This window comes from Neovison vison, chromosome 11 (assembly GCF_020171115.1).
Source record: "Neovison vison isolate M4711 chromosome 11, ASM_NN_V1, whole genome shotgun sequence".
Taxonomy (NCBI): Eukaryota; Metazoa; Chordata; class Mammalia; order Carnivora; family Mustelidae; genus Neogale; species Neogale vison.
Window position 1 is genome coordinate 57,712,858 of NC_058101.1, and position 15,465 is coordinate 57,728,322.

General features: G+C 35.3%; 1 protein-coding gene across 6 annotated transcripts in view; it reads right to left on the reverse strand.

Moving 5' to 3' along the window:
* Positions 1-15,465, reverse strand: part of CPEB2 (cytoplasmic polyadenylation element binding protein 2) — a 71,436-nt gene that overhangs the window by 29,791 nt on the left and 26,180 nt on the right. For 3 of the 6 annotated variants that reach the window (XM_044226104.1, XM_044226101.1, XM_044226103.1), the window contains 2 exons: positions 10,910-10,960; positions 1,251-1,274 (listed from right to left, as the gene is read on the reverse strand). In XM_044226104.1, coding sequence (XP_044082039.1) covers positions 1,251-1,274; positions 10,910-10,960 — 75 coding nt within the window. The remainder of the gene's footprint in view (positions 1-1,250; positions 1,275-10,909; positions 10,961-15,465) is intronic. The other 3 variants (XM_044226106.1, XM_044226102.1, XM_044226105.1) reach the window with 1 other exon arrangement.

The window sequence follows — 15,465 nt, forward strand, 5'->3', positions numbered from 1 at the left end:
TGGGTGGCTCAGTCCTTAAGCATCTGCCTTTGGCTCTGGTCATGATCCCAGAGTCTTGGGATCCAGCCCACAGTCCGGTTCCCTGCTCAGCGGGGAGCCTACTTCTCCCTCTCCCACTCCCCCTGCTTCTGTTCCCTCTCTCACTGTCTCTGTGTCATATAAATAAGTAAAATCTTTATATTAAAAAAAGAACATATAATATTTATTTCTCTCATCAGTGATAGCAGAAAGTTTTAGCTTGCTTTCACAGTGCACATACTCATGACTACGTGAAAAGAAACTGAAGCACTGGCACATATTTATAAAATTTATCAAAAGGCACTATTACTACTGTCTATCCTCCATGGCTTAAAAAAGAGATTTTAGGGGTCAAGGAAAATCCTTTTTTATTCACTTTGGTACTTACAACAGCTATTTAAAATATCATGATCATTGCAAAGTTAGAGGATAATCTAGTGGTATAAAATTACTTTTGCTTCTTCTCATACCATCTACTTTGCTCCCTCCCAATCTGCACATGAGAAAGAAAATCCAAGTTTAAAACACAGAACATGTCAGCTGCTGTCCGAAGAGGTTTAGTAGTCTATTCTCTCACAGTCATCGTTTTGTCGTCAAGATAGCAAGAACCCAGAGTGGAAGAATGGTGCAGGAGAGAGAGAGAGTGTGTGTGTGTGTGTGTGTGTGTGTGTGTGTGAATGAGTGTGTGAATCTGCCTACATGGTGTAGTGAGAGGGAGAAGGAAAGCATTATATTCTTAGAAGACACAGAGAAATATTAGCAACATGATTTCTATACAACAGTGTTAACAACAGCCTGTTTGTTTGGTATGTACTTTTAACTGGGTCAGACATAAAACTAATAAACTAGAGTTATAAATTAAATACCAAAGACAACCAGTTACAGATTTAGAGAACGGAAAAATCATATTGCATTGTCACCTTCACTAGTATTTATTAAAGATATTTCTCAGGCAAACTATAAATAGTAGATTTTAAAAGGTATAAAAATTACTTTAAACAGTTAAAATCTGGGCAGTTTAAAAGGAAGACATTTATTAAGAACCGTATTAGTATGAAAATGTGCTTTTAAAGGTTAAGAGATTTAGGATTCAAAACTGAAAAGTGCGCAAATCAAAATGTAACTTTTCTGTGAGTTTTCAGACAGTGCATAAAAAATCTAGGCTAATTATAGTGTTGATCAGTAAAACCCAATTAAAAACAGTTATACCATAGCAAACAGAAATGAATTACCTCGTCTTCGCCCATAACTCCTTGCTGCATGTAAACAAAGGACAAATTGTAAAATGTCAGAACTAAAAACAAGCCCACCCATACAAATATTTGTGATCTGAAAAGCTAAGTGGGCATCTTGTAATCAGCACGATTTTGTTTTAAGAGCTAGGACAATGTCACTGTATAATATCTGTATGGTGTTTTATGATTTACAAAGCATATATATATATATATAACTGTACAAAAAATAAACAGGAAATAAATCATCTATTTTCATGCTCAAATTCATGAATATTTCTTTCATTTGATCAGGACAGTAATATGTAACACCTTAAGTTAAATGGCATCCCAAATAATGAATGGAAACAACCAGAATTAAATATTTATTTTCCTAATTATAAAGAATGATATAGCAGATACAGTCCAGCAAATAGCTATTCAAACCCAATTCACATTATACCAAACCTGTGTGAAAAGTATTGGAAGACACAGAAGAATGAGAAGCTATAACAAAGTTAAACTGATACTGTGAAGCCTACAGAGCTTAGATAGAACGTAAACAAATCAATCCATGTTCAAACTTGCTTAGTTGAAGAAATGACTAATGATACACTATAGCTAACAATGCTCTCAATCCTTTTGGTACATTTTATAATCACTAAGTGTTTATATCTCTATCCCCGAGGTAAGAGGGATTCAGCCACAAATTATTATTATCATCATCATAGAATAGCACATTTGTTAAATACTGTAAAAATATAAAGCAGAAAGGCATTTCAATCTACATTATTAATTTACATAATTCCTTAGAGAAAAAATACTGCAATTTATTCTCCATAAGAAACTACCAGTTTGATAAAATCCACAACATACTTTTAAATAACCCCTTCCCCCCAAAATCTGAGTATACAATGAGTATTTTTACCCTGGAATCGGGATAATCAAAGCAATAAACCAAAATAAAAAATGACTATTAAAATTAAGGTCTTAACCCAAGTTTCATGAATTTTTTAGGCTTGGGAAACTTTCTTTCTGAATAAATCTCAAATCAAAATATATATTGAAAGTCAAGAGAAATACAGTTTCCTCCAAAGTATAAAGCAAAGATCAAGAGAAAACACTTCACATTAAATACATTCTATTATAGAACTTATACAAAATATAAGCCTTTAACACAAAGAAGTATGTCCACAGGTGAGAATATAGGATTAATTACTAAGCTTATAGTAACAGTGGGAAAAACAAACTTGTCAATCCTTAGTCATTTACACTTCAAGAAAAAAGTCAAATACAAGGCTTACATCCGTCTTTTGTTAAAAAAAACAACAACAACAACAACTTCATTTGCATCTCTCTCTCTCTGTTTTTATTCAGCTAGAACTACTGTAGATAGAACCTTTTTGGGAGCTCCAATTAATTCACAGCCTAGAAGGTGAACTGACCTATACATTAGTTTATATGTAAGCTTACATGTGCGTTTATGTGTAAATTCAGCTTACTTACTGTATCATACAAGTAATATATTGTTTATATTATTTATAGCTTATCTAACCTATATATTAGTTTAGGGGAAGGGTAGGGGTGGAAGTAACATTTTTGCTGTGGAAGTCTTCTAAGACTTAAAAAAGCCTTAAAAATATCAGGGTCTCAAGAGATTATACCTACAATTATAATTTCTCAATTTGACTATCAGGTGTCGTGATGTTTTTTTGGAGTGTATAATCTTGGGTGGGAGCTATATGTAGAAGAATGAAACTCGACCATTCTCTTACACCGTACACAAAGATCAACTCAAAATGGATAAAAGACCTCAACGTGAGACAGGAATCTATCAGAATCTTAGAGGAGAACATAGGCAGTAATCTCTTCGATATCAGCCACAGCAACTTCTTTCAAGATACGTCTCCAAAGGCAAAGGAAACAAAAGCGAAAATAAACTTCTGGGACTTCATCAAAATCAAAAGCTTCTGCACATCAAAGGAAACAGTCAAAAAAACAAAGAGGCAACCCACGGAATGGGAGAAGATATTTGCAAATGACAGTACAGACAAAAGGTTGATATCCAGGATCTATAATGAACTCCTCAAACTCAACCCACACGAAACAGACAAACACATCAAAAAATGGGCAGAAGATATGAACAGACACTTCTCCAATCAAGAAATACAAATGGCTATCAGACACATGAAAAAATGCTCATCATCATTAGCCCTCAGGGAGATTCAAATTAAAACCACATTGAGATATCACCTTACACCAGTTAGAATGGCCAAAATTAACAAAACAGGAAACAACATGTGTTGGAGAGGATGTGGAGAAAGGGGAACCCTCTTACACTGTTGGTGGGAATGCAAGTTGGTGCAGCCTCTTTGGAGAACAGTGTGGAGATTCCTCAAGAAATTAAAAATAGAGCTTCCCTACGACCCTGCAATTGCACTCCTGGGTATTTACCCCAAAGATACAGATGTCGTGAAAAGAAGGGCCATCTCTACCCCAATGTTTATAGCAGCAATGGCCACAGTCGCCAAACTATGGAAAGAACCAAGATGCCCTTCAACGGATGAGTGGATAAGGAAGATGTGGTCCATATACACTATGGAGTATTATGCCTCCATCAGAAAGGACGAATATCCAACTTTTGTAGCAACATGGACGGGACTGGAAGAGATTATGCTGAGTGAAATCAGTCAAGCAGAGAGAGTCAATTATCATATGGTTTCACTTATTTGTGGAGCATAACCAATAGCATGGAGGACAAGGGGCGTTAGAGAGTAGTAGGGAATTTGGGTAAATTGGAAGGGGAGGTGAACCATGAGAGACTATGGACTCTGAAAAACAATCTGAGGGGCTTGAAGTGGCGGGGGGGTGGGAGGTTGGGGTACCAGGTGGTGGGTATTATAGAGGGCACGGCTTGCATGGAGCACTGGGTGTGGTGAAAAAATAATGAATACTGTTTTTCTGAAAATAAATAAATTGGGGAAAAAAAAAATATCAGGGTCTCAAAGAGATGCGAGATCGACTGTGGAAAATCTAATAGAAATTTTAAAAGAGATAACAAGACCAGACCACAGAAGAATCAATTCACTCTCAAGTCTTGACAGTTGCATTAGGTGTGGAAATGGTCAATAGGCCCCAAACAGTCACAGCACCTGTCTGAGGAGTCAGGCTTCCTACTTATCTCTAGGCATGATGTAAATGGTATTAATCCAGTAAAAATTTGGTTAATGGGATCTCATTCATGGGTATAAAAGGTGGATCATTTATAAAGCAAATAAAACTATTCCCATCAAGTTTAAAGTCAAATTATGAATTGTAATGAAGTCATAATATGTCAAATAATTCTTGACGTATTGAAAAAATTAAATACCTCATAACCAGTTTATACTCTTAACTGTTATATTCTTTGCTGAGGCTTTTCAATGCTAAAATAGTAAAAAATGTACAAATGTTCATAACATCTTAGGTTTCATCTCATTCCTATGCTTGAAACACATTATTTAGAAAACTTCTCCGACTATCTCATACCTGAGGAATTTTAGAATCCTGTAAAGAGCTATTCTACTTATTTTTTGGACAACTCTCAAATTCCAAATCCCTACATTACCAAAAATAGACTGACTGAAGATGAAGCTAAACCATGTGAAACATTTCTCATCCCCTGTCATGGAAATAACCAATCTGCTACCATTACACTAAACAATGGCATGTATACTCACTTTCCTACCAGTGTTCTTATGGAAATTTCTGGAGTAGGTTCCTCTATAATTCTGATTCAGCATTAAGAAAGGTCCCCAGTGGCGCCTGGGTCGCTCAGTCCTTAGGTGTCTACCTTCAGCTCAGGTCATGATCCCAGGGTCCTGGGTTCGAGCTCTGCATTGGGTTCCCTACTCAGCAGGGGGCCTCATTCTCCCTCTCCCGCTCCCCCTGCTTGCGTTTCCCCCCCTCAAATAAATAAATAAAATCTTCAAAAAAAAATTAAAAAAAAAAAAGAAAAACCCCCAGTAAGAAAAGAAAATCATTAACTTATGTTTTAATTAAAGAAGACTTATTGTTTTAAAAGATTTTATTTATTTGACACAGAGAGAGAGAGAGAGATCACAAGTAGGCAGAGAGGTATGTAGAGAGAGAAGGGGGAGCAGGCTCCCCACTGAGTAGAGTGCTCAATGCGGGACTCTATCCCAGGACCCTGAGATCATGACCCAAGCTGAAGGTAGAGGCTTAATTAACCCTCTGAGCCACCCAGGAACCCCAAAGAAGACTTCTTTAAACAATATGCCCCTCCAAACTCAATTTAGAATATGACTAAGAAAAAAAAATGAGCAATTTTTGTGTAAAAACTGTATTTAGAATATTAAATTTCAGGTACCTAAGTTTTATAAAGCATTTTACAAAAGTACAAGTCACTCAAAAGGAATTGGCTATTAAAGAAACATATGTAAATATATATATGTGTGTGTGTACATATATTTGCTTGTTAGATTCTATGTATTTTTCTTCATGGAGATAATAAGAAGGCTGTGAAAAAAGATGTTTTCCATACAAGTGACTTTATAATTAATTTGGTCCTGGGTTATCAATAATCTTATTTAGGTTCTAACCCATAAAAATGAAATAGGATTCTGACATCCTTTTTGGCATCTTTGTGTCCTTATATATTGCCTCTTAGCTACAGCTGTGGTACATGAATTACTGCAGATGGAGGAAGAGATGGGTAAACATACTAAATTAGCTGGAAATACTTAGGTTAAAGTTCTCTTGGTGTGAAACTAAAGAAATTCTTATTTCTTGCCCTGTGAAGCCAAAACCAGGGAGAGAAATACACCCCAAATCATAGTCCTTTTCAAGATCCAAAATAAATCAATTATCTAGTCCACTTACATCCATCAGCATAAAAAAGAACTGATTACGTACTCAAGTTTACTATTATGTGTATGACTTAATACAGTACATTTAGAATATCTGCCCTCAGAAACACAATTTCATTTCTGAGTAAATTTTCTTAGTTAAAAGATACACAAACCTTCTTTCCTCCCAAAAAGCAAGCAACCTCTTGATTACAAACATGGCTGTATGTGGTTAATCACAGCAAATTTAAATTTCAAACTAACTTGAATCACCCCATACTTCTGCTGTTCTTCTTTTGAAAAACTGTATGTTCTAATAAACATATAAGCTATTTTTCCTTGGGAGAGGGGTGAGAGGAAACACAACATGATGCAAACAGAAAGAAATACTCGAATGAGACATCATTTTTAATTGGTCCTTACCACTATGAAAAACAGGGTTTTTTTTTTTTTTTCTTTAAATTATTTATTTGAGAGAGAGAGAGAGAGAACAAGCAGGGGGGTAAAGAGGAAGAGGGACAAGCAGACTCCCCACTGAGCATGGAGTCCGATATGGGGCTGGATCCCAGGACCCTGGGATCATGACCCGAGCCAAAGGCAAATGCTTAACCGATTAAGCTGCCCAGTGCCCCAACAGGGTGGTTTTTTTATGTTGTTCTTTCTTATTGATAATAAAATACACGAGATTTATACACTTACAAATATAAACACTCGGGCTATCATTCTAACTTCAGATAGTATTTAACTTTTGTCTTTTAGACAGTCTACTCATTCCTACACAATGTGACTTCCCTAAAATGCTTCTGGGTGTTAAATTTGGACTCTTTACAATATTATTCAAGAGTGGTGGTCTCCACCAGTCAATTCAACTTGATTTCTAGTTAGACTGAGGAACATGATGTGTTCAGGAGCCTACCTGCAGTTATATTTCTACAGCATTTTTTACTGTTATTTTTTTTCTATCAACTTCATGAGACATACAGATGTGGGATTATACCTCTTTTTCTCTAAATTAACAGAGGCTCAAAAGTTTTACCTGGTCTGACCTACTTCATCACCTTTACCCCATTACCTGTTTATTTCTTAAAGAAATATTTCAAAGTTTAACTGTAATGGCAATTTACCAGGAAGATAGAATCATGAAGCTTTACATTTGCCTTATCTGCATAACAACTGTACTACTATTTATGTATTATTCTTTATTAAATGGACTGAAGCCTAGCACGTAGTAATAGCTTAGTAATGTCACAGATTTCTGCCAGTTCTGTGTTTTCTAAGGAATGATCTTAAATTGCAGTAGTCATGCATTTATTTTAAATATGTATTTGTGTGCCACTAAAGTCATTTTGGGTACCACAAGGGACATGTGCACCATACTTTAGGAAACACTGCCTAAGAGAGTCATTTTGCTTTTGACACAAATTTTGTTCCTATTATAGCTCCTTCCAAGTGGTTCTGGTTTGGTTTCCTGCAATAATATAAAACAAACCTTCTTTGGTCACTATATATAACTTCCTTCACTTGAAAATATTGGTTACATCTTTTAATTTTATATTCTCCAACACTTTCCTCTATTCATGGGACATGAATGTATTCTTTCAAAATCATTTTGTCACCTTTCATCATTACCCACTGCCACAGCTGTTCTAAACACTTTTCATGAATGAATTTCTTCACATCTCAAAACAATCCCCCTGATGCAGGAAGCATTTTTATCTACTTCTAACATAAAGAACTGAGTTAAACTGAAGTTAGGCAAACTGTCCAAGGTCACATAGCTAGTAATAGCAAAGCTAGATAATCTAGCTCCAGAGCCTGTAGTACAAACTATGGTTTTTTCTTTCTCTTTAAGTTCAGTTACCCAACATATAGTACATTTTTAGTTTTTGATGGTGTTCAATGATTCATTAGTTGTATATAATACCCAGTGCTCATTAGATCACATGGCCAACTACTGTTAACTATTGCTAAACCACCAAAAAAAAAAAATACTGATCTATAATTTATTACCAAATATTGATTTTCAAAGTCAATAATATTTGCTATGCTTGTTGGTTAAGTAATACAACTTACTTAATCAATTGCTAATAGTGAGTTTCAATCTGTAAACATATTAAAAAATAATAATTTAAAAAGTCTATGTAATGAGATGCTGTAATATCTGTCATCAATAATATTTGATAATAACAGTACAGGTGAGGGCTTGGTATCAATATCACTTAATTCCCATTTTTCCCAGGGAGATAATATGTTATGAATATAGTTAAATTACAAGAATTTGTAAAAGCAGCTCAAGGAAAATTTCCCCTTACTATTTATTGCCATTTGCCTATTTCTCTCTTCAATAACTTAGATGTCTATCAAAAAATTACTTAAATCCTTAATATTCAAATACCTCCTTACCCTATAAATATACCCAATGTCCTGATTCCTGCTTCCCCCGTAACAATGATCCCAAATGAGCAAAATACTTTTTTTTTCTCTTGGATCAAACTGTCCTTACTGACCTAAACATATTTTGATGTCCTAATTTCATTATCTTTTCTCTCCCCTAGTCCCTTGCCAGAAAAAGTTCAGAATATCCAGGACAGCTTACTGTATCGAGTATGTAATGTGGCCCCAGAGTGGCAGGCTATGAAGAGTGCTCACATAGTGAAAAAGCAGATTTATCCACAAGATTCAACTCCTGCCTAAAATAAAATATTCTTATGTCTACTATGTGATGAAAGTCTTCTAACCTAACATCTAGGTTGTTTAAAAAGGCTTTTCTCAAGTGATAGAACCAATTAATTTAATAATATTTAGTTTAACCATGGGGCACCTCAGTTAGGTGTCTGACTCTTGGTTTTAGCTCAGGTCATGATCTCAGGGCCCTGGGATGAGCCCTGGATGGTGCTCCTGCTCAGTAGGGGGTCTGCTTGTCCCTCTCCGTCTGCCCTCCCCCCACAGCTCATGCTCTCTCTCTCTCAGAGGTAAATAAATAAAACATTTAAAATAATAATAATAATAATGTTATTATTATTCAGTGTAGCCGAAAGTGTAAGTTATAAAAATAGTGCAGCTTCTAAGTTCTTTGCTCGAATATAACTGATGTCTTCTATTGTGATTACAATATACTTCTGAATCGCCCTAGTGTACTATGCATAAAGAAAACTCAGAACATCTGTGAATGATCTAACAAACTGTCTCATACAACAGCACCTTCTTAACATGGATCTTAACAGAGTATGGATCTTAACAGAGTATGAGAAATATACATATTCTATTTTTTCCACTGAATTGCCTCTTTTAAAAGTTATAATAGAAATGTGAATGATCTTTATCACATAGACTGTCCCAAAAGAAAATTATTTAAGGAAGTGAGGATAAACATATAGTTTATTGTTACCTAAACCCACTTTACTTTATGAATCAGGTCATGAAGATAAAAATTACAACCCATTTTCAGTTTGCAAATTCAATTTCAACACTGTAAGTTTTCATAACAGATTTAGAGACCAGCTACTGAAATGGCATGTTTTTTTTAAATTCCACGGTAGAAAGAAGTTGACTGAAGAAGTACTGGAATGCAATTTCTAGTTAAATCTTTCTGGTCAAAGTCTATGTAAGCACTATAATTCGCTGAATTCATGCATGTGGCCTGCTGGACTGTTGAAAGGTCTCGCCCAGACATGGCCTCAGCCTAGAAAGCACAGTCAGATCCCAGAACCCTTGACAATTCAACCTCTAACCATCCTTTAAGATCCTAACATATAACCCAGTGCTTAGACTAAGCTGGCATGTGGTGGGCAATGTAATACGTAACAATCCAATTTTAAATGAACCAATCAATTACATCACCAGACACTTTGCTTCTTCAGCTTTTCTCTCATTCCAAAATCCTATCTCCCTTGACAATCTCCCAGGTAGCCTGGACTTTATTCCCACTTTCCTGTCACTATAGTCTTTACTTAGTATTAGTTCACACAGTTTAGCTTTACACTGGCCTTTTTTTTTTAGACTTTGTTCCCTAACTTCACTGCCATCTGTTCTCAACAAAGCTTTAGTTAAAATAGAAGAGCCAAGCCATTCTAATTATATAATTATGTACTTTAAAGTACTATCTCTACTCTTCCTTCTTCCTACTTCCCTCTCTTTATCCACCCTCTTATTTAAAAATACCTTTGTGAAGGATATTTTCATCCTCCATGTCTACTCCCACAGTCATGGATGTGCTAAGTACTGTGATTCTGAATACAGTGTTTGTCCAACAGAAAGAAAACAAAATTTAATGAAACTTAATTTACCCTGTTTCAGATTCTGGTGAAGTTCGTAGTGTAAACTTTCTAGTTAGAATAAATTAAGTCAGTGTGAGCACCATATTTGCAAAGAATCACTAGTATATTCACTCCTTGGTTAACATAAGCACCAGTACTATACTAAGTAACAAGTTCTATGTACTTTGCAAACATCATCTCATTTAATTCTCATAATAAACCCTAAGATTGTTATTCCCATTTAATAGAAGGGAAACTAAGGTTCACAGAACTTACTGAACAAGGTCTCACCATAAACTAGAAAGCCAGTATTCAGACTCAGGACTCTGTCCAAAGTCTGTGATCAACAAATTAAATCACACTGTCACAAATACACTACAATGACTGCTCTGACAGCCAGAAAACATTCAAACTCATAATTCTGCTTTCTGCACAGAAACTATAGCAGTTATAATTTATTCTTATACTTATAAAATAATTAACTTCTGTGTATGGGGAAGGTATAGAGAACCATGTACTCAACATATTTTTTTATAAGAGTCAAATTGGAAAAATAAAATGTTTTTATAAAACTTACCATTTAACATCAACAGATTATCAGTTCCTGGATGTGGATAGCTCAATCGACCTTTAAAAAGACAAGAAAGGAAAGTTTGAAGATTATGGAGCTATTTGAAAAAGCAGAAAAAGGCAAGAGGGATAGGGAGGAAATTACTGACAACAGTGTATTTCTTAAATTAAAAAAAAAAGGAATTTCTTAACTCAAAACATATTAACCCAAATCATCTTTGAAATATGAAACCAAAACACAAAACACCTAACCTTAGTTCCATCATAAGAGCACAATGTGACTTAGGAGCAATGCCTAGAGAATAAAGCCTATTTGTTTTTTGAGATGTAAAAACAATGTAGGTATCCAAGCTTAAAAAAGGATGTAAACATTTTTTAATATTTTCAAAACTGTTTAAAATTCTCTCCACAGCTTTCTTTGTCCAAAAATAAAATCTGAAGAAAAGGAATTTATATTCCTAACCAAAAGACAACCAAAATATTAAAATAAAAAAATGAGCACCAAAACTCATCACAACTTGCCATTAATTCAGTATGATTTTATATATAGTTGTATTTAAATAAGGATGTTTGTGGGCACCTGGGTGGCTCCGTTGGTTAAGCAACTGCCTTCGGCTCAGGTCATGATCTTGGGATTTCGGGATTGAGTCCCACATCAGTCTCCCAGCTCCACGAGGAGTCTGCTTCTCCTTCTGATCTTCCCTGCCCCTCATGCTCTCTCTCACTGTCCCTCTCTCAAATAAATAAATAAAAATCTTAAAAAAAATAAATAAGGATGTTTGATGAAAATGTCTTCAACATACTATTACAAGTGACATTGCAAATTTAACCTGTTCAGTTTATAACTAATCCAAAACAATTTTTTTTAAAGATTTTGTTTATTTATTTGACAAACAGAGATCACAAGTAAGCAGAAAAGCAGGCAGAGAGAGGAAGGGAAGCAGGGTCCCTGCTGAGCAGAGAGCCCGATGGGGGTTCGATCCCAGGATCCTGGGATCATGACCTGAGCCGAAGGCAGAGGCTTAACCCACTGAGCCACCCAGGTGCCCCAATCTAAAAAATTTTTAAAAAAGTAAAATATTAAAGCTTAAGAGCACAGTAGCCTAGTAGTGTTTCCTTTGAGCCATTCTTCATTCAAGAGTTTTGCACTCAATACATACAGAAATGATAGCAGTACTGCAGACTGCTATGGAAAGTAGAAAAGGCAAGTCTGAACATACTATGAGGCTCATTCAGCATTTCTACATCATAGTGCTTGTTTGACTGTATGCCAACATCGAGGATCATCATTATTTTTAGCCCATTAAAATAGAAGACTTTCCTCTAATGCCTGAATCTCTGATGGACTCTTAGAAAGGTCCATTAAAATCTATTGAGAAAACAAATAAAATTAAATGTCTGTGCGATGGCACATCAGTAGCTTTCAGAACAGCCCTTTAAAGACTCTGACAGTTTGGGATGAGATGCTACCAGAATAGTGACCGATAAATATCCGAATGAATCTGACGTGATTAATAAGGAGTACAGATTCACCGCCATCTACCTTGACCACCTCAGCAAGCACTCGAAACTGTAAAGTCCTGTATTACACCCAAACATCCCATACAAAATACAGACTGTCTGTTGGGGTTTGTTTAAATTATGAAGCTAAAAGATTCAGTCATCTACCAGTGAAGGAGCTAATCCAATTCTGACATTAAAATACATACATACACACACACACACACACACACTTCATCTGGGCTCTAATTAAACTGTGGCAGATTCAGACTCAATGTGGTGAAACAAAACAAATGCTACTGTTCTTTAAAAGACAAGTGACCACCTCTTATTTACTCCTGAATTTCATGCAGCATAACCTCAGTTAAATGAATAAAGTCGTCATACTCTAAAAACATGAAAGTAAGTTTTTTGTTGTAATACTTTAGTATGCAGTGAGAAAGAAGGCAGCATGTACAAAAGGTACAAGATACAAAGAGGGAGAAAGCAGACTTTTTCTAAACAGGACTTGAACAGCACAGAGCATTACTTTGTCTGAACTATCCAGCTTATTTTGGAAATATGCCTATTTCTAAACATCTTGCTGCAGATGACCAAATTTAGAGAGCAATTTAAGGCCATGAAAAAGTACTGTTATTTTTGACTTGAGATTGAAAATTAAGAACCCTATGAAAGTGGTAGCCTGTATTGCTATATCCACTCTAACAAGTTCATTAAGTCTTATATACCTACAGTGTGTAGGATGCTGAGGACACAACTATGTGTCTGCTTATGATGTGGTACGAAAGACAGGAACAACTTCAACACAATCTGCCAAGTGTTAAAAGAATCACGTACAGTATGCTATATAAAAAACAGAGGCGCATTTAACCAATGAGGGACTAAGGCAAGACCTTCTAGAGAAGTAAACTGAGCAAAGCCTTAAGCCTGGCTCTGTTTCAAAAGACACTCAACTTTCAACTGCCATGTATTTATCCTCCAACAGGTTGAGTGCTTGCTTTACCTATCCCAAGATACAAGTAAGAAGGCATTTTCATTGCTTATAGCCTTTTGACTTCCTGGCTCTGAATGGGCTTAAAAGGCATACCTTATGTATAAAATTCACAAGGTAGATACCTTTTTGCAGGATGTACATTTGTATATATGTTCCAAAATATAGTTCTCCAAATAAGAAAATCTCTCAATATAACTAATCAAATACTCCAAAACGAAATAAGCAAACTCAGATTCACTTTTCAATTATCCAATCCATTTTCCTCTACCATAGCAAAATATCAGTATATCTTAAGTAACTTTTACAGTTCATTTTACCTGGGACAGTACTAAAATTACTATCACTAAGAACATGGTAATTTATAGAAATAACTAAAATTTGAGAGCTTACTCTGTGCTAAGAGCTTTTCTAAGTTCTTTACAACCAATTATTTAACCCTTACAGCAATCGTGTGAATTAGGTACTATTATCTTCTATGACATAAAAGGTTACAAAATTCACTCAAGGTTACATGGTTGGCACACAGCACTGGTAAGACATGATCCCTGGGCAGAGTGGCTCCATGCTCCTAATCACGATCTTGTAATGACTTCCTAGTTGATAAAATAATACAGAGGAAGGTATGTATGGTTGGTCATAGGGCAAATTGTTATCCTAAATCCATTAAAAGTATTCAGAGAGTGACTATGTAGTGTATGATAACTTATCCTTTAACACAGAAAAAAAATCACATTGCTGTAAAACCAGTTTCTCCCTATTATCTAAAAACCCTGTGGAACAGAGACTGCCAGTTGTACACTAACTGCTGTACATGTCAATAATAGGAACCCCAAATTCTACCGAGGCTCAGGGATGCCCAGAGTTAAAAAACTACATTTTCCAGACTCCCTTGTAGTTAAAGCAAGCCATGAGAGTAAGACCTAGCCAATGGGATGTAAAACAAAACTGGTGTATACTGTTTTTAGGAAGTATCCCTAAAAGGGAAGATCTTCCCTTCCCTTTCCTTTTTTTTTTCTGCCTGCTGGGATGCAGATGTGTTGACTAACCTGAATCAGCAATACTCATTATGAAGCTGCAGCTGGGTGGTTAAGGACAGCCGAACACAAAGACAGGTGCTTAGATGCAAGAACTTCACGCTACTTCTATGGGTGTTAACATTTTTGTAAGAGAAAGAGACTATCTTGTTTAAGCTACTTATGTGCTTTCTGTTGTCTCAGAAGAACCTACCCTTACAAATAAAGCCCTCTAGTCTAAATTTATGCAAATTGAATTTTAGATAACCAAGTTATTATTTATTATTGTGAAAATATGATATAATAATTTCATGATGGCTTTAATATATCTATTAATTAATGAATATCTCCTACTCTTAGCACTTCTTTCACATTGATACTATGAAACTTAAAAATAGATACTTTTGGAAAATATATATTTATTCTTAGGTGTCAGTGAGTAACTACAGGACCTATGCTATCTTAAAATTTGTCTTGTTAGTCTACTATGGTTTTAATTATCTGTATAATATATAAATAAGAGGCAATTCATGTTGGCCATTTAAAATGTATATTCAAAAAAATACAGAAATATGACAACTGCATCCAATTTATCACTTATATAGATGAATTACCATTACTAAAACATAAAGCAAAGCATTATTTAAAGACATGCAGTAACTTAAGCCAGCATTAAAGACTATTTCATATATATTTAAGTTCCTTCTCCAAATTACCTACCTACTCTCAATTAAAAAACTTAGAAAATAGAGATGATAAAATAATACACCACTTCTCTTAGGATTTAAACATACTTTCACAACTGGAGAAATGCGAATTAGAAAGGATAAAATGAAGCAACCACTTCTTAACATCTCTTAATGTTTATGTAGGCTCCAGTTGAAAGCCCAGTAACAAGTGAGCTCTAGTACCCTCTTTGCTAAAGCATTATATTTCCCTTTCCAGATACCATATACTCTTGGTTTGTTCTCACTAGCTACTCCTGAAATCCTCTTTGCTATGTCTTCCTCCTCAACTTTTAAACACCAAGGGCCAGTATTCACTAATGGGACTTCT